The sequence below is a fragment of the Chroicocephalus ridibundus genome, chromosome 23, assembly GCF_963924245.1.
Source record: "Chroicocephalus ridibundus chromosome 23, bChrRid1.1, whole genome shotgun sequence".
Classification (NCBI taxonomy): Eukaryota; Metazoa; Chordata; class Aves; order Charadriiformes; family Laridae; genus Chroicocephalus; species Chroicocephalus ridibundus.
This window is the reverse complement of record NC_086306.1, coordinates 1,826,214-1,845,694: the sequence shown is the minus strand read 5'-3', so window position 1 is coordinate 1,845,694 and position 19,481 is coordinate 1,826,214. Positions and strand designations below refer to the sequence as shown.

At 50.9% G+C, this 19,481-nt stretch overlaps 2 protein-coding genes across 2 annotated transcripts in view; one reads left to right on the top strand and one right to left on the bottom strand.

The window, feature by feature from the left end:
• Positions 1-572: 572 nt before the first annotated feature.
• NCAPH (non-SMC condensin I complex subunit H) lies at positions 573-9,856 on the bottom strand. The gene is made up of 17 exons (XM_063358593.1): positions 9,672-9,856; positions 9,503-9,596; positions 8,839-8,931; positions 7,684-7,822; positions 7,045-7,163; positions 6,537-6,726; positions 5,869-5,960; positions 5,508-5,713; positions 4,889-5,037; positions 4,257-4,366; positions 3,679-3,801; positions 3,260-3,367; positions 2,423-2,584; positions 1,976-2,092; positions 1,652-1,734; positions 1,256-1,331; positions 573-1,068 (listed from the first exon to the last, which is right to left on the bottom strand). Exons 3-17 carry the CDS (start codon positions 8,884-8,886, stop codon positions 1,009-1,011), a joined length of 1,782 nt encoding a protein of 593 aa, XP_063214663.1. The 5' UTR covers positions 8,887-8,931; positions 9,503-9,596; positions 9,672-9,856; the 3' UTR covers positions 573-1,008.
• Positions 9,857-10,112: 256 nt separating this feature from the next.
• The window catches only part of LOC134526596 (tetraspanin-15-like), a 107,989-nt gene continuing 98,620 nt past the window's right edge, over positions 10,113-19,481 (top strand). The window contains exons 1-2 of the mRNA XM_063358626.1: positions 10,113-10,316; positions 17,854-18,083. Coding sequence (XP_063214696.1) covers positions 18,030-18,083 — 54 coding nt within the window. The 5' untranslated portion in view covers positions 10,113-10,316; positions 17,854-18,029. The remainder of the gene's footprint in view (positions 10,317-17,853; positions 18,084-19,481) is intronic.

The following is a 19,481-nucleotide window of genomic DNA, read 5'->3' as shown; positions in this document are numbered from 1 at the left end:
AGGTGGCAGCACAGGGCCAGCACTGGAGCAGGTCTAGGCTCCCCGACCCTGCACAGAGCAGCACCCACCTCGTCAGGGCCCCCGAGCGCACTAATAAGCCCTGATGGCCTTGACCAGCCTCATGGGGGGCCTTGACTTAGACCCATGGCCCAGACCCCACTGAAGCTCAGATCAAGGGCTTCAGTCCCTGTCTGAGCCGGGTTGGGAGCGCTGGTCTCCCTGCCCCATCGCCTCGGACCCAATCCTGACCCGCAGACTGACTTCCCGGCTTCACCTCGGACCTGCCTCAGCACCATGAACTTGCCTGGTGATCTCAACTCTTGGTTGAACCTGGCCATCATCTCCTCCAGGCTGGTCCTGCTCACATCATTAAGGTACTGGGGCTGGTGACACTCCGGCCGTGAGATCCCCCATGGCTCCCAGTTCGCCTTTCTTTAGGGAACAGCCCCGTTCCCACTGCTCCCCGACACTCATGTGTGATTTTAATCTCTCTCCTGCTTTGGAGACTTCTTCTTCCCCATTTTAAAGGCCCATCTACAAAGTCTGTAGCAATTTATTATCTTTAAGCTGAGTAAAAAAGATAAATCATTTCAGGGGATGAACAGGACTACAGGAGGAACTGGAGACATGAGTAACAGTCAGTCCGCACACTGGGAATTACAGACAGACAGTGAGTGACACACAGAGGAGCCTTTTGCTAGCAGGCACCGACGGTTCACAGTAAGACGGAGGAAATCCACGACGCAGGAAAGAGCTGGTGGATTGAAGATGGCAGGAGCCAGGCAGGCTGAGCTGCAACCGTCCATCTGTACAGGTCCTATGTTTAGGTAGGACATCCTTGATTTAAAAGTCTTCCGGAGGAGCAGAGACCAGTGGGATTTCCCAGCAATGGTGCTGGGAGGAGAAAGATCTGCCACTGATGAGACAGGTCCAGAGCGAGCACCGGTCAGCTGGGAAGCTGAGTTCTGTCCTGGGGGTCAGCCCCGGTGGTCTGCTCCGCACCAGGGCTCAGTTGCCTTGTTTCACTAAGACATCAGACAGGTCCTCTGTGCCCTCCAGCTTCAGATTCTGGGAACATAAAAGAAAAGCAAAGTTTGACAAAGCCAGATTCTTCCCCTCCGACTCTGAAGGCCTGGCATTAAAAAAAAAACAAACAACCCACACAACGAAGGTTCAGAACAACCCCAGCCCCTTCACTGCGCGATTCACCCGCTGCTCCGACCAGGTCTCCCTCCTGTGTGCACGCTGCGCTTACCTTCTCATTTGCCAAATGCAAGAGGCAGGCGAAGGCTAAGGGGACAGACAGATTCTTAGCCATCCCGGAAGGCAGCCTACAAAAGAGAAGGGAGGAGGTCAGGATGGAGCTGAAACCCAACGGACGGAGCATGCCTGCAAGGTCCAGGTGGCCAAAGATTAGCTCCTCCCCAGGGATCTGGTTTTCTCTACCTTTTCCCTCCGGCTAGCAAAGAATTTGCCAAGCTGGATGCAACCCGTAGCTCCCCTGGGCAAACCCAGAGAGCAAGAGAAGAGATTTTTCCCCACCAGGGTTCAGTTAGCTGGTTGTAACGGACACAGAGAGGTCAGCGTTTGCCGAAGCTCGGCTGAAGTCTGTCCCTCAGCTTCAGTCCCACCTTTTTCAGGGCCTTTCTACCTGTGAAGCAGTTCCTTTGTGATGCTGCTGAAGACCTTCTCTCCTGCTACCACTGATGCATCCTCTTTCTCTGCATCTTCCATCTGTTTAGCAAAAAGACAGACACTGCTCAGACAGACTTTGCTCCCCCGTGTTCAGCGAAAAAACACTTCAAGTTACACTCAAAACACTTACACTTCCCAACCACCCCATGGGAACAAGGCTTCTAGAAAGGAATTGCTGCTAAACCTGCCCAAGACTCTCTGCAGGAGTTAAACACAGTGACCTGCAGGGCATTCTCTTATCCTCGGGCCTATTGAGGTATCTGGCCCCTCCTGCACTCACCTCTGCCACTGTTTCTTTCTCCTGTTCATCAGTCAAGAGGTCCCACATGTTTTTCTTCAGCCTCCTCATGTCCATTTTCTTGGCTGTCTTTGCATACTGAATCGCTATCTTGTTGACCTGAGGAAAAGTCGGCCAGGGTTCGTTAGTAGAGAGGAACTGAGCCGAAGCAGCAGCACTATCCTCAGTTAGGACCACAGGAAAAATCAAAACATGGTTCTCCTTGGGAACAACGGTGAATGTTATCTTACTACTAAACTTTTGATTTTTTAATTCCTTCCTCGTACACTAAGGTTCATCCGGGAATAAAGTGTCCAGTAGCAAACCCGGGAGATCCTGCACCGGGAAAACTGCTGTCTCAGGCCTTCTAACCACCTGAGGCGTTGAGAGGCTTTGCTCCAGACCTGCCCAGAGAGGAGCTCACAGCTCGGTGTCAACACGAATCCTTACCTTCTGGGGCTCAGCAATGAGGTTCAGCTCTCCATACGTTGTGATATTGGCATCGCCAACAAACCTGTTGAATTCTTGACCCTCAGGGTGAGCGGTCAGGTTGAACTCCCCCATCTGGCCCATGAATTGAACGGGGTCATTATCATCATCGCTGTCTGCAGTCTGATCAAGAAGAGATACAGCAGTGAGGCCACCCAGAGACACCTTAGAGGAGCCAGAGACGTTCTACACTGAGATAACAAGAGCACCCGCGTCTCAGGTACCTGTCCACCTTCCCCATGGAGCATGTTATTAGTCAGCCTCTCCCCACAGCGCCTAGGCTGAGCTAAGGCTAAACCCGAGGGAGATCTAGAGCACAGATCATCAAAAGACTGTTCTACACGGAACGATAACAAACACGAGGGCTCTCCTGCCAGTGTGGGACCAGCTGAGACTTGTCACAAACTCACTCAGGAGGCAGCACTGGCCTGGCAGAAAGCTGAAGCTTTAGAAGAAATCTACTTCAACGGGCACTCGAAACAGCTGGGGGCAAACCTCGCTGCGTAGAGATGACCGCAGAAGTGAGTAATGGCATTTACTCCTACTTTAGGGTACATGTGTATGGAAAAGGGTGGAATGGAGTTTCTGCAGCAAGCTGACTGGCAAACACCAAAGGCAGACGGTTTAGTTGATGTCGTTAGAGTAAGGGGACAGAGCAGAGACTCCTACAGCTTGGTCATAATCTGCAGCGCCAATTCTTTTTCCCTAGTAATTAATTCTGGGCACAGATTCTCCCTAAATTATTCCCATCACGTATCAAATACAGGCAACAGAAAGAAACCTTCTTGTTGCGGTTACCTGCAATGCAGGGCAGAAATTGGAGGTGTCATTGGGGTTGTTGTAATCGTACTCGCCGATCTCGTCTTCGTGATCCAACAAGCTGTTCGGCTTAGACGTCCTGCAGAGCTACAGAGACAGGACCAGGGGTTAGGAAAGGAAAAAGCCTAAACGCTTCCCCAAGCGATGCCTACGCCTTGTTGCTTCATCACCTCCCCTTTTCCCAGCCTGCTGGCTCTTCCTCCTCCTCGCATCCCGGCCCTCTAGCAAGCCCCTTGTCAAGCACAGCCTCTCCGGAACCCACAAGTGGGTCAGTTCAGTGAGAGATATGCTGGCCCGTCTCCAGTCCTAAGGAGCATCCCGAAGGGCTTCAAGCATTTGGCGAAAAGTGGTTTTGTGCACGGAATCATTGCCAACAGGCTTTTAGAGAAGACTCTTACCTTAACAGCTGGTTTGAGGAACAGCTGAAGAATGTTGTTAGGGTCATAGTTGAAGTCTGCGGGAAGTGTGGTGCTCTTCACGTTCTCGCTTTCAAGAATGGATTTGGCTAGAGTTACAGGTGCCTGGGGAAGGTAATAAATACCGTTACCCATGAGCTATCCGCTACTCGTAAAATTAATGCATAAATAAGGCCTTTGAACACAAGCCTTTGTCTGAAAGGGTGCAAGTTCTGAGGTGCCTCTGAAGAGGAGTTCCACAGCTGTTCAGTCAGTGCACCCAGTGGCTTCTGCGCCAGCACCCTGGGACGCGCAGCACCCTGGGACACGCAGCTGGACGTGCACGGTCTCTGACTGACAGGGTATAAGGCGGGAGGAATCCAGCCTGATTCTCTACCCCAACTCTCTACTTGTAACATGACCTGGAGTCAGAAGACCCTGCACCGAGGAACATACACGATGTTGGGTTTACAGAGCCAGTTTCACAGGAGCAAGAGATGAGCCATTTGCAAGACGTTAGTTCCAAGACACACTGATATGGCAAAAGAGAAAGCAGAAAGAGGCAGAAACTCAGCACGTACCTTGGTCTTACGGAAATACGTCTCAAAGTCAATATCCTCATCAAAGTTGATTTCAAATGCTTTCTTTGTACTCCTTTTCTTGGTCTCTTTTTCAGAGTTGGCATCTGTTGCTGAAAGGAAGGAAACTGTCAGTGCTTCGTGACAGAGTAAGGACAAAAAGCTCACTCCTAACTTGAGCATCTGCTCCACGCAGAAATGTCCCTTTGTTATGGGAAAGCAATAGGTGTTGTTCTCAGCTTCATGTTTTAAAGGCATCAGTATCTTTTTACAGAAGGAAAAAGTGTAATTTAATCTTCAGTTTTTATGCAGAAGGTGGGAAACAACAGCCGGAGCTGTATTAGTGCTGGTATCTCCTATTGCCACAGTGAGAGCCACCCCCTCAACGTTGAGCATCATCAAAAAACTCAAACAATAGAGAATACGTTAGACATCAAAGGATCCGCATGTGACTGAGAGCCTTCCTGCTGTCTGAACTCAGAACTGCTTCCCAGCTGGCTAAAAATGAGCCATGCAGGCTTGTCTCCTTCTTTACTGTCCCTACTTTGTGACTCAGACGCCACCCATCTCCAAAGGTAAGAGGGTCCTGGCAGTAGCTGCATTTGTAGTGTACGAGCCTCCGTCTAAATACATACATTTGTGTCGAGGTTTGAAACGCCAGTGCTCTGGGCCAGCCCACATTGACAGAGTTCGGGGACTGAAGTAGGAGTATTCCCCCGGTTTCATGGAGAGATGAAGGCACATGGACCCGATGTCTCCCTCTACAAAAGGATCCGCATCAGTTCTGGAAAAAGCACACATGCACATGCTCCTCGGTGAAATCATTCTTTTGGCACACGCCTGAGCGGGTATTTAATGTCCATCCAGATGAGCTCTGTACAGACATTGCCCGCTCCCTTTGCCAGCATGCGTGCAGGACTCCTGCTCTTTAATCAGTGAACGGTACTGGGGGCATTGCACTGTCTGGAGTTCGTGAGGCTGCTGCAAAAACAGAGGTGCATTTGCCAAAGGGCAAGCTGGAAACTGGGGAGCAGAGAAGCAATCGCTCTGGGGAAATGTGACCATATGAAGAGGTCCTCTTGGAGGGTAGAGATATTACTATGATGTATTCCTGGACGTACCCGAAACTTGAGTAGAAAGCAAGCTACAGCCAGATGGGAAATTAAATTAAAGAAATTAAAGATTCCCCAGGGACCTGCCAGAAGTTGTCGCTTGCTATCAACGCAAAGCTATAGATTTTCAGTGACGACTTACCTCTTGCTCTGATGGACTGTTCCAAAGGAGTTGAGGTTTTCTGTGAATTCCCCAATCCTGTCTGCTGCTGTACTCCTGGGGGAGTCAGAATGGAAGTCGTCATTCGGCAGAGCGGGAACGCAGTCTTCCACATCGCTGTCTATCTCCGCATTGATATCGAATACTTGGTCGCTCTTCTTAAATTTATCCAACAGGGCTGACACTGACTGTAGGAGAAGAAAGTGCTCAGGAAAAAAAATACAGGATATCAGCAGCCCTGCAGCGCAACATCCCACTGCCCCATGTACCTCGGAGATCGCTTTGGAGGCGAGCACAGAATACAGCTCAAGTATCCCACCTGGCACAGAGCTAACAAACATACCTCATCGTGGGATTCAGCATCCCACTTTGTAAACTGGAAACCAGCCAGCGAAGTGCAGATGGGGCGTTTTTCAATGCACTGCACTAGCAGGACTAGAGAGAAGGAGGGCAAAGGGGAGAGATTAGATATAGGATGAAGCAACCAGCAGCTAAAACAAGTGCCAGGCACTAAATCATTCTTAAAGCCGCATATGTAGGCAGCGCTTCCTGCACGTAGGGCTGCGCAGGGCTCACTGCAAAAGCAGTCAGGCTCATTTCTCAGCAGAAAGGGAGAGTTTAATCGCTACCCTAACTCAAGGGTGGGCATAACGCTGGGAATCCTATCAGAGCCTGTAGTACGTACAAGCTTAAAACTCTCTGAAAATGTCAGTCTTTAACCTGGAGCACACTAATCTCAACTGCTGCACAGCTCAGACCTCGTATACGTGCTGTGTGACAGATCTGCCAGAGGTTGAGCTACACATAGTGATCTAAAACCTACAAAGCTCCTGTTTTTCCAGCAACCAGTCCCAACTTAATCAGGATGAGGGCAATGGTGCCACAGGGTAGCCAAGCAGTGAACAAAAGTGCAAGCCAAGCTGGCTGAGACTAAAATGAGCACGCCTGGGAGACGAAAAGGATCAAAAGGTCTGGATGGGCCCCCTTTGCTTAGTGGTTGCCAGCACTCACGTTTTAGATTCATCGCTTTCACGGGATCAGAGTTCGGCAGCGTGAGGGTCTCTGAAGAAGGGAGAGGCACGATCTTGGAGTCAAAGAGGAGCTCGCTGTGGCAGTTTTGGGTACGCAGCCCGGTGAGGAAAATGCCAGCTGTGCTGCATTCATCAAAAGATGCAGCTGTTTTCTGGAACATGGGATCAATCTACAGGTACAGAATGAAGCGGAGTATCAAGCAATGGAGTAAATGAAGGGGGTGAAGCAGGTCTCCGCAGGAGACTTTAAACTACAAATCTAAAGGATGAATGACCCACGCATCCTTTTCCCAGTGAGGAGAGAGCTCTCTCAGCTGCCTCACACAGGAAGAATATACGTGACTAGGAACAATCACAGACACGCATGTGAATGTTAGAGTCCAAAAGAGGAATGCACAATAAAGAAAACAATAGAAATGAGAAAGATGAGGCGACGTCTCCTTTTCTCCACCAGAACGCAGCTGCTACAGCAGCCCCCCTCCACCCACCTCACATCTGCGATTAGCCTCCGACACATTGATGTTATTCAAGTTCTTCTCGATGGTTTTGAATGAGTGCTTTTTCTTTGTCTGAACTCTCTTGACAGCCTCAGGCTCTGAACTGTCTTCTAAAAGGAAAAGAATTACAAGTTACACTTAGAAAACTTGCTAAAATACGCTACGGAGGGATAGCACAACTTTTACTTCAGTTTGTACAACTAACACACAAAATCACAGTGGGCATGAAGTTACCCAATTAGGTATCTACTAGCATGAACCACCAGCGTTTCATTGGCTGGACGCTGCATTTCTTTTTATCGACTCTATTTTATCTCAACAGCACGTTTTTGTTTCAAAGCAAAGGACAGCAAAGAGTGAGGCACTTCATTCTTAATGTTTCAGGCTAGGCCAAATTAAAATCTGATGGGCCAATCTGCAACAGATTCATGTTCTCACCTCAACCTCCCCTGCTCAATGCCCAGGCAAACTAATTCAGGATTTCCCAGCCCTCGAAAAACACAGTTATTGGTACTCTCCTAGATGTACAAAGCGCTTTGAAATTCACGGGTGCTATGTAAGTACACTGACTTTTCTCTTACATGCAGGTGGAACAGGAATAGCTTAACAGAAAATGAGTGAATGGCACACCTCCTTCTGGGCTGTCCACGTTTTTTCTGGGTGATGATTCCCTGCCCAAGCCTCCAAGAACTTTGTAAGCATCTGCATGGACCGCATCCACACGCACGGCGTAGATCTTTGCGCTGGCATCAAGCGTGCCAGCTGCTATCTGACAGGAGGAATAAACGACGCAATTTTTAGTTAGAAAGGAAAAGGCCTCATCTAGAAGATGCAAAAGCAGAAGACAAGCTGCAGACCTGAGTTTCTGAATGCTCTGTATTACAAGCAAAATTGTGAACAACTGGAAAAACAATTTATTCCGAAATCTACTAGAGACCTAGGTGCACAGCACGGGTCAAGATGTGTCTTCCCTGGCAGAGCCTATAGGTTGCTTTATCAGGTCTTTTAGAAGGGATCACACAGAAGATACTTAAAAAGTTGCCAAGATTGAGCAATGGGGAGAAGCAGAGAGGTGCAGATTTGCATCTGCCAAGACATCTTTCTCCTCCACCTCTCTTCATGCTTTCTTTTGGGTCATCCTCTTGGTATCATTCTGGTTTTGAAGCCAAAAGAGGTGAAGAGCAGGAGATGCCAAGTTTTGACCACGAACCCCTCCCCCGGGAAGGTGAAGGATCACCCACTGAAAACCTGTGCAGTTTCCCGTCCCTTCCTCAGTTCCATCAACCATAAGACAGCTAGCTCAAGGGTTCCTCAAGGCCACGTTCATTTGTTCATTCAGCCAAGAATTCCGTTCTCCCTCCTACCACCGGTGAACTATTACAACGAGTAAGTCTTTGCCCTGGCAAGTTCTTATTCTGACCCAACGCAGATCAAAATCAGTCCGGCAGTTAGCCACACTAACTTCCTTTCTTTTACAGCCTTGTTTTATTACTAGTTTTAACACCCAGTATTTTCCTCGGAAGCCTCACAAGTCTTAATTTTAAACAAGCTCTCCTTTTGAAGGACCACAACGGAAAGAATTCAGCCTTAATTTCTGTTTACAAAAGGATTCAACACTGCAAGCTTCTGCAAAAAGTGACTGTGCTACCTCTACCAGATATTTTTAGTGGAAACAACCAGCTCGGTTACCTTAGCATTATTTTGAGGTTTGTTAGTCATTAAATCTTAGGCTAAATGCCAGTCGGAAACAAAGCACCATTGTGATCAGGCAGTGATTCCTCTCACCTTGAAGTTGGTCAGTTCAGTGTCCTTCTGTTTCAGGATCTCAGTCATATAGTCGATCAGGTGTAAGCCGAAGGCATTCTTTGTGGTGATTTTCTGCAACAAAGTACACAGCTCAGAACTGATCCTCTGGCAAATGACATCGTCAAAACTGTCTGAACGCTCAGTCTGCAGGGGTATTTACAGCAGGATCGAGGGGATAGGATGGATATTAGGAAAAATTTCTCCACGGAAAGGGTTATCAAGCATTGGAAGAGGCTGCCCAGGGCAGTGGTGGAGTCGCCATCCCTGGAGGGATTTAAAAGATGGGTAGACGCGGTGCTGAGGGACGCGGGGTAGTGGTGGTTTGGGCAGTGCTGGGTTAACGGTTGAACTTGATGATCTTAAAGGTCCCTTCCAGCCTAGACAATATATAATACGTCCCAATATCATCCACGATTCCGTGCCACGTCCTAGTTTGTTACTGCTGGGAAGGAAAGCAGCAACAGAAGCCCAGACCTGGTCGTGGCTTGGATCAGGGACGTGTCTCAGAGGGCTTGGAGGAAGAATAATCGCCTCAATAAGGCTCGAGGAGTTTAAAATCCCTCCCAGCCTTGCAACCAGGGCCATGCCGAGGTGGTGTGAGCGGGGCCGGGATGAGGAGCCCTCCTGGGGGCGGCCGACTCACGTTCTCGGTGGAGAGCTTGATGCAGGTGCTGTAGTGCTCCGAGATCTGAGCGTTGGTCCACTGCGGGAGGGCCGGCAGCCATGCCTCCGTCTGCCTGGGGGAGACACGGTGCTCTGGGGATCCTTCTCCTCCTCCTCCCCACAGCCCCTCACACCGCGCCGGGCCCTACCTGGGTGAGGCGAGGCCCAGCGGCGAGTCGGTGCCGCCGAGCTGAAGGTCGGTAACCCTGGACCGCCGGCGTTGCCGCCTTTCCCGTTCATCGTCGTTCCCGGGGCACTCGGCCAGCACGGGGGTGCCGGGGGTGCCGGTGCTGCCGAGGGGCCGCGGGGCGGGGGAGGCGGCCGGGGCCCGGCAGGGCGTCGGGGAGCTCATCCTTGAGGGGACGGGGCCGGGCCGGGCCTCGCTGCCTCGAGCCCGCCACCGCCTTCCGCCCCGCCCACTCGCCGACCCCACGGAGCCAATCGGCGGACGGCTCGCCGGGACGCTGGCCAATCGGAGGCGCGCAGCTCCGCCCCCGCCGGGTTTGAACCGCCGGCAGCGCGCACGCGCCGCGTTCAACGGTCGGTGCCGCGGGGGCGGGGCGCGGTCCCTCAGTCGGCCGGCGGCGGGCGAAGGGGGAGGACGCGCCGCCTGTGGCTTCTGTCAGGGGCCAGCCGCCCGTGGGCTAGCCGCCTTCCCGCCTCGCTGGCTCCGGGTTGCGCCCTGAGGGGTGGCTGGCTGGCTCTCCGCCGCACGGTGGTGCCCCGTGTCCCTCTCGCAGCGGTCGCAAAGCCCGCCTCGGAGGAAGAAGAGCCGACAGAGTCGACCTGCTTAGGTACTGACCGCCCCCCCACCCCCAGCCGTTGTCCGCCTTTCAGTGGTCCCCGCCGTCATTGGTGCCTCCATGCCCCTCACCAGAGGCCTCCCTTTGGCCTCTTGTTGCCCCTGGAGGCCTGGCTGTGTGGAAGTGGCCCCAGGACCGACTGCCTGTTTGCTCTGCAGCCCCCCCAGAGCACACCAGGCGCCTTCTGGCGGTCCCTCAACCGCCCTGTGCACTGCTTGCTGTTCCCCAGAGCCCTCTGTGTTCGTTCCCATGCACCCCGTGGCCCTCCAGGTGTTTTTTGGTGTGTCCTATAAGCCCTCGGTGTGCCCCAGAGCCCTGTCTTCAGCACTGTGTGGTTTCTGGGTACGGCAGAGGGTCTTGAGGCTTTATGGTCTCAGGCTGGGCCGCACCCAGCAGCTCAGATGGCAGCCCTGTGTTGTGGGCTAGCAGATGGCTTGAGGTATCTCTAGAGCCCTCCATCCTGCCCAGCGCAGCATCCTCCCTCCCAGCGTGGCCCAGGAAGGATGCTCTGCCAGAGCAGGAGCAGGTCGCAGCTCCTGCTTTGACTGCAGTGCTGCAGGTGGAGGGACTGGTGAGTGAGGAGACAATGATGCTTCCTAAAACCCATCCCTTCTGCTCTTGGTCTGGCCCAAGGCAGCCTGCTTTTGTGTGCAGGACCCTGGGAAGACAGGAAGGCTCCCCCATATCCCCACCTCAGCTTTTCATCTCTCTCCTCAGTTCTCAGCAGATGAGGCCAGGTTATCTGTATTGTTTTGGTTTCCCCGTGCTTCCTAGCAAGGAAGGTTTGCTGGGGAAAGCTGTTGCTCCTCAAAGTTCCTTTTCCCAGCAGGGCTGTGGCCTGTTGTGCCTGATTCCAGCAGTCCCGCCTATGGCGCAGTGCCTGGGCTGGGGGCAGAGGAGATCGGCTCCTTGCTTTAGTATGGAGAGCACCCTGGATTCAGGGCCGAGCTAATTGACGAGGCTGGATGATGGGGGAGATAAAGCTGTGTGTTTTATTTTTGTAGCATGTCCTGTGCTATAGAAGTGTTAGCAGAAGCCAGGGAACTGGGCCTGGACCTGTGCCTGCCTCTACCATCATCCCGACCCCATAGCTGGTGGGAAGAGCAGCTTCTCCAGTGCCACCACCTGGAGAAGAAACTTCCAGCCTTTCCAGGCCAGCATTCCCAGCTGTCACCCCCCTCAGGGAGTGAGGCAGCAGCTGCCCCAGTCCTCCTTGTGGGATTTAGGTACAGGGGATTGCGACGTCGCTGCAGTTTGGTATCTGAGTTCTTCCCGACTGCAAAGTGCTCTTCCAGTTTGAACCACTGGATGGGGCAGGAGGAAAAGATGTAGTTTGATCTCGACTGCATTCCTCTAGACGCTGTGTTCCCTGCTGAGCCAACCCTGGCAGCAGTCCCCCCCTGCTCCCCACTCAGAGCGGCCAAGGAATCGCTGTGCCATCAGCTGGTTTCTGCACTGAGTCCAGCCACCCCAAAAATGGCAAAAGAATAAACTTGTGGATACTGGCATCTATGCGTAAGCACAGCTCAAGTACCCTGGAGGCCCAGGGCACTTCTAAAAGCCTCAAGGGACTAAGTGATTGGGGGGGGGGGGGGGGGGGGGGGGGGGGGGCAAAAACCCTGCAGGACTTTTTTGTCCCCAAGTAAATCGGGGTTGGAGTAAAGTGGTCTGGCCCCTTCCCTCGGCAGCTCCAGTTGGACCAGACTGAAATGGAAAGACTGTAAAACCCAGTTTAAGCTTTGCCATGTGTCTTCCTTATGAGCAAAAGCCTCACAACGAAGCTTTTAATGGCTGTTGTAAACAAATCAATATTTCCAGCTATACATCTGAAATGAAAGAGGCTGCAGGAACTATGAAGGTTTTTAATGTCCAAATAAATTACTCCTGCCGTGGCAATAGCAATGTGTGGAACATTTGATTATTCCCAGCCATTAGTGATGCTGGCGTGGACAGAAATATTCATGCTCTGTATTTAACTGGAAATTAAGAGAATGTATCATTTGGTGACAGGAACTTTTACAAATGGCTGCTCCCCCTTTGATCAGCTCCCCAGCTAATAAATCACTGGCAGGACTTTGGGAAACTTGATTTACGGCTCAGACTTGCTGGTGGGTGTTTGCTGGAGGATGCGTTCCTGAAAATCCCCTGGTAAATGGAGGTGTGCTGGGATTCTCCGGCTCTTGGAGGGAATGCTGGAGGCTCATTTAAGGTTTGCTTTGGGAGCTGGAAAGAATGACTTAGGAGGGAAAGCCGTCTGTCCACCCACCACACAGCAACTGCTGCCTGCTGTGGTGCTGGTACTTTTCCACCTGCCTGCCTGCACTGTGCTGGGGCTGTGGGGAATTTTGGGGGGGACACCAAACATGGGGGATGTCTTGTCTGCGGGCAAGTGTTGGAGGGGGGTAGGAAGTTTAGGAGAAGAGTAGGAATGGGGAGAGTGGTCCTGTGTGACTGCTGCAGCTGCCGTGACGGACTTAAAACCTTATCGGTCATGTCCATGGGACTGCTGAGCTGCTCAGTGGGTCCCAGGGGTGGGATGTGCTGACTGCTCCAGACCCACAACACGGGTAGCGTAGCAACAGGGATTTTCCTCAGCTGCAAGGCTTAAAAATAGAGCCAGGGAGTGTGGAACTTGCAGCCTTCTGGGGTTACTGGGACCTCTGCCCCCAGCGAGCATCAGACCTCGGCTGGGTGGGCACTTGCCTGCAGTAATGGGGGTGCTGGAGGTTTGGTTTGTGCGGGGGTTGGGGATGCTTCTGCATGCACCCGTGTCCCCAGGCATCTGGGGACCCTGCTGCAGTGGCTGAGACTGTTGATGCCAAACAAGTGGGGTTGCTTCTTGTTGATCTGGTGCACCCCTCTATAAATGACCTGTAAACTAAAGATTATCTGGTAATTTCCCTGTGCTGGAGCAGACACTGCAGGAGCATTTATTAACCCACTGGTACTATTCATATGCTAACAACTGTAGCTCATCACAGTAATAAAAGGCAATTTAATACCTGCTTGGCTGCTGACAGTGACTAGGAAGGTTTTGGTGTTCAGTGCAGATCGCTTTTGCAGACAGACACCCTAGGGTCAGCCTCTCTGTCTGATTTTCCCCTTCCAGAGCATGCTGTCTGCTTTCAGCCTTTGCTTGTTATTGCTGCAGAGCTGGTCGTGCTCATACCTCGGGGCACAAGGAAGAGGTTGAAACCTCGGAAGAGGTAAATGATTTGATTTCTCTAAGGTCTTATTAGGAAGGCCCGTTCCCGAGCAGCCTTCCTGTGCCCTGGCTCAGCGCTATGTCTGAAAAGGCTGTAACACGGCTTCAGTAACACAGCTTGGTTTTTTTTGTTTTGTTTTTTTTCTTTCCCTTGGGGAGTGTGGCTCTGAGCGGGGAGGCTCTGGATGACCCTGGGCGTGAAGGACCATCTCACAGGGTTTCAGAGCTCAGGACGGCCTCACTAACTTCTCCCTTTGCAGGGGCCTGGCTCGTTTGCGATGAGCGGTGATGAGCTGACCTTTTATGCTCTCACTTCTTGTGTTTTATCGCCAGGTAAAGCGCTTGTACTAGAAAATCCAGGATTTCACAGACCCGCTAATGGCTGCGAAATCAAATATAAAAATAACTCCTCAAGTGCAGTGTTGTATCATCAGTAGCACGGTCACAGTGTGGGCTCGCACTTCCAGCTGAGGAAGAGTCCTCAAGGTCCTGATGGAGCAATCAAGATGAGATTGAGGGGCTGAAAGCAGATGAGGGATGTGATGAGCTGTAAATCCTCTGGAGCTGTTGGGGCCGGCAGCAGCAAGATGAAGCTTTGCCTCCCCCCAGCTTTGGTCTGACTGTGCCCACACAACGTCTCACATTGTTCTTGGCAACTTTCCCTTACGAGCGAAAGGAAGAAAAATGGGCAGGCTGGTCCAGACGCAACCGTCAGCCTGCAGCCCCTGAGAATTACGCCAGCGATCATTTCTGACTGCAGGAACCTGCTGCAGAGCTGCTAGATGGAGTGGCTGGGTCAGTGGCTTGTTAATTCAGTTCCATTTATTTCGTAATTTAAGGACTCTTGGCAGTTTGAAACGATCATTTCAAACTAGGTTGGTGCTCGGGAATGAGGGGCTTAGAGCAGAGCCGAGCTCCCAGAGCTCTGCTTTGGGGAGAGGTGAGGGGGACTGGTGTACATGCAGGGCCCAAATACAAGAGGATTTCTCCACATCCCAGGGGGAATCGGTGGGACTCAGTCCTTGCACAGGCTGCCAACTGGACTGGTGTTTTCAGGGGTGCTAATTCCATTGAGGAAAGGAAGAGAGTTTGCAGAGCAGGACAGTGTGCTTCACCACGCTTCTCTGCTTGCACAGGCCATGGGTGTATTCCGTGTGGGGAATTTTGTTGACAGATCTTGAGAGAGCATCTCAGACCAGAGCTGCTCTGGAGTACGTCGTCTCCATCCCCTGCGTGCTCCATCGCCTGGGCGTACTGAGTGAATCAGAAGTCCCTGGAGATGTGCCCAGCGTGCCTCTGCCACCGGTTTTGTGGCCTTTTTTGTACTGCTGCTGAAATCCCGGTGTGGGTAGTGTCTGCCGCTGCTGCCCGGGTGTCGAACACCGGGCAGGTTTTGGGGGAAGAGGTTTGTAATGCTGACAACCTTAGTGCTGCAAGACACAAATCTTAACACAAACCCATCTCGTAGGGACTCTGCTCTCCGGAGGGTTGTTGCTGCAGCACGGTTTAGACGTGGAATCAGACATCTTTCAGAGACACAGGTCTTGGTGAAGGGTGGCAGGACAGTGGGTGCTTTTGGGGGTGCTTTGGAGTCACACACAATTTTTGCCTTCCTCTGTGAAGGCTGAGATGCCAGAAGTGTCACCCAAGGAGGCTCGCTCCTCTTTGGGGTATGGATTCCTAAATTCTTCAATTTAAATGCAAATTTGCAGCCGTTTGATTATGCCATGCATCAGAGAAGCTTTTGGATGGTGAACAGCTTGTAATAATCAGCTACGCATCCCTCAATTCAGATGTTATCTGCTGTTCTGATCTCATGGCTGCGTGCCTCTGCAGAAAGCAGAGTGGTTCAGAACAACCCTCTTTTTCTGTCTTTCGCCTTTCACCTCCGTTGAAAATTGCTCTCATCACCTCCCTGAAACCTTTTTAATCAACCTGGACGGCACAATCTGCTTTGCAATAACAGGAATAATGTTTTTGGAGGTGCTTTGCATGGTAATGCTCTCCTGAGCCTGAAATGCTGCTATTTGGAATGACTGTGGCTTCAGGAAGGGCTTTTATTTCTTCTTGACACCTTGGTCTTCTGTAACCAGAATATTTTTTGTTGGGAGGCTTATATTTGCCTAACTTATGCCTTCCTTATAGGAAAAGAGAATAGGGAAAGCAGGATCACTGTGGCACAGGAGTGGGTGCATTGGTTGTGACACCACGGGAAGCTCATCCTGGTTGGGATGTCTGTCCTGGACTGTCTTCTAGGATGAAATTTATTAGGAAGAATTTCTACACAGAAGGGGTTATCGAGCATTGGAACAGGCTGCCCAGGGCAATGGTGGAATCATCATCCCTGGAGGGATTTAAAAGCCGGGCAGACGTGGTGTTGAGGGATGTGGGTTAGTGGTGGTTTGGGCAGTGCTGGGTTGATGGTTGGGCTCGATGATCTGAAAGGTCCCTTCCAACCGAGACAGTTCTATGATTCTATGAAGCCCTGATCTTGTGTAGTGAGAGGATGGGTCGCCAGGATTTCCTAGACCCTTCTGCGACACGCTTTCCTGCCCATCAAATTGCTCAAATTAATAATATTTGGCTTTTAATCAAGCCCCCATTACAGTCGTCCCCACACATGAGCATCCTATTTAAGCAGTCATCGCTCTCACCTGCTCCTTTCCTCTCCTCAAGTATTTGTGTCTTGCCCATGCAAAGGAAAGTCCCTTTGACGTGGTTACTTGGCACCAAGAATATGAAAACTGCAGTTAATCCTCATTTCACGCTCGCAACTGGATTGGGTTGAGTTTTGAATCGCTGCTGCGGGTTCTCAAATCTTTCATTAGCTACTGCTTAATTCATTTAGTTTGGTAATAAAAAGTAATTGCTTGTCTAAACAACCAGACACCCCTTCACCATGGCCTGTAATTATTCTCCACCAGGTCGCCCTGTTTGTGGGGGAGAAACCAAAATCTGCTGCAATCCGCACAGAAATTGAAGTGGGAAGCTCATGAAGTCGAAAGAACACCACGAAGAATCCACTTTCCTCTGTACACTTGAAACTCGAGTTGTTTCTCTTTAAGCTCTAACTTTGTCATAACGATCTAACAGACCGTTTGGTGCTATGGAAACCCCAGTTTACAGACTGGTGCATAACTGCAAGCAATTAACTAGCTTTAATTTTCATTTTCTGGGGATATTTTTGACTTGTGTATTAAGCAAACATTTATGCAAAACACTGTGGAATCCATAAATGTTAATTAAGTTGAACTTGTGTCTTTGCTATAGCAGATAATCAGATTGATGGGTTCACTGAAGTCTGCCAAACTTGCCATGGTGGCTGGGAGCAGCTATAAAAAGACACAGTTGCGCGGGTGACGACAGCGGCTCTGCTCTTTGGGTGTCACTGTTAGGGTGCTCGGTCCTGCTTTCACCTGGTCTGTCTTGGCTTGACCAGATGCGGATTCAGGTTTCACCCTGTGAGTGACACCGGTGGGTTTTGCTGCCACAGTGGCAACTCTGCCAAGGTGTCTTTGCTTTGTGAGGGTACCGTGGCATGCAATGAGTGTCAAGGGCCTCAGCTAGGGAAGGAGGGTGCTGATGGGCAGAGGAGAAGAGCTCGGCAGTACTTCGCCAGGCTGCAAATGCAGGGAATAATCCCCTCCTTTGTAAACCAGCCACCTTAAATTCTCCCCAGAGCCTCAGCCCTGACCCAAACCCTCGGGTAGCTCTTGATTTTGGGAGTTTCCGTATCGGATTGCAGATGGAGGGAATGTGCAAACCGGGATGAATTTGGATTTTCCCATACCGTTTCTGTAGTGGATTGCTGTGGCTGATGAGTACTTTTTATAACCAATAAGCACATTCTCATTGCTTTTATTTGGCCTGTGTGTGCAGGTGCATTTAGAAACAGGTGTGAACCCTTCTGGGAAAGGTGATGTATTGATGCTGAGAAATAAAATGACCCCTCGTTTGGATCTGATGTGCCAAATCCTGCTGTAAAGTGGGAGCGGCTCTTGCATTCCTGCTGCCGGGAAGCTTGGCTGGAAGCAGATGCGTGCACGAAGCACAGCAGCAGTGCGTGACACTGTTTATTCCTTCTCTCCCTTTTGCATGATAAAATAACCCATGAAAATAAATAACAAGAGCTTAATAGGCACATGGGACAGGGCCTTTGGCAGTGATGCCAATCAGCTGTGCCTCGGTAATGCTCCTCTAATTAAAAACTGCAAATTACAGCCGGCTGGAGCTGATTGCAAGGGCTGGCTGGGTTGGGGGCTTTGCTCTGGGAGGTGAAGAATGGCTGGTCGTTCCTTATGTTCACATTTTCTCTCTTATCAGGTGTGGTGAGGCCTTGGATAAGCCAAGGGTTGCACTGCCCTGGTGCCTGCTCTGGTGGAGCAGTGGGATTTGGGAAGTCCAAACCAGAGAGCGGAGCCAAACGCCTTTGCTGCTTCATCAAGGGAATCGCTCTGCGTTGCAGCCAGCGGAATAGGTGGAAATGCCGGTGCTGATCCATGATCCTCGAGTTGGGCGTCTGCTTCAGCCCCGCGTGGAGAAGCCAGCAGCCGGTAAGTCCTGCCCATGTTCAAGGAGCGATTCCAGCCTTTCCTGTGCTTTGGGAATGGGTGACACGTGGCTGGTCCCAGCTTTGCGGATGGCTGAGTTTTGCAGGCTATACTTTTTCTTGCTTTAGTTTTGAAATTTCAGAGCACGCCCCTCACACCGAAGGTCCCCCCCAAACCCACTCTCTTCACCTAATTTTGGCTTTGCCATGTTTCACCACTTCTCCTCCCGCTCCCACCAAGCCACCAGTTGCCGCCTCTTATCGTTGCACGCTCATTAATTGATTGCAACATGATCTCACAAAAGAGACATTTATTTATGAAAATCCGTTTGGACAAACCCAACGATCAGAGAGAGAACCAATCTGGGGAGGAGGGTTGGACTTTTTCTCTGTAGAGATGCTACTGCGGGAAGAAATTCACGTGAAGCTCCTATCAACCACCCCACACACCAAATACCAAACCCCAGACGTACGTCGCAGCCCATCCCGTCCCCTCCTGGCCCCCACTGTATCACATTGCACAGAATCAGGAGCCTTTTTGTCTGGGGTGGAAAGTTGAAAGGCAGAGCTACCCGAGAGTCATCTCTCATCCTCAGCTGCTCTTGGGACTCACTGTCCCTTCTCCGGGGTGTGGCAACCACCGTGTTTAACTGATGAGTGTGATTTAGCTTCCAGCAGAGATGTTTTTTTTCTTTTTTGGCAGATATACCACAGGAAAATGGGCTATTTTTGTGTTAAACTTTGCATTATAACTGCTGTATTAATTATTCATCTGGAGACGTGTGTTTTGGGCAGGATGGTGTGTTCAGTAGATTAGAAACAGATTTCCGAAGCTTGAGAGGTGGTGTTTATTTTTATTTTTTTTTTAAATTACTGTTGTTATTTTAACAGTAAGCAAAAGCTAGGAGCTCTAGAGCTGGGCACTTTGGTTGTGTGATCTCGCAGGAGGGCTCTGGGTAGGACACAACAAGCTAAAAAAAACCCCAAACCCATCAGCTCTGCGGAAATACGCAGCAAATAGCGGATACTCTGCTTCCATCCCAACTCACTATCCGTTGGCAGATGCGGTGTGCTCGGCTGGGCCAAGCAGTGACTGCATCCCTCCAGGGACAGCAAAATAAAAATAATAATAAAGGTAAGTGGTGGGCGGGCAGCCTTTTGCACGTCTACCAGCAATCCCGTCTCAAGCACTACAAACAATGGGGACTGGCGCCGGCTGCTTTGCTTTGACTTCCGCGTTTGCAAAGCCACCTAATTTTTCTAGCAAGCAGGCTCTTGCTTGGCTTTTGCTGTCTTTTTGTTTTGAGCTGGTGAGAGATAAATGGTTACACGTGAAACGGGTGCAAATGTTGTATTTTTGAGCAATTGAGCAGACCTTGAAGTATGGATGGAGATGGGGATT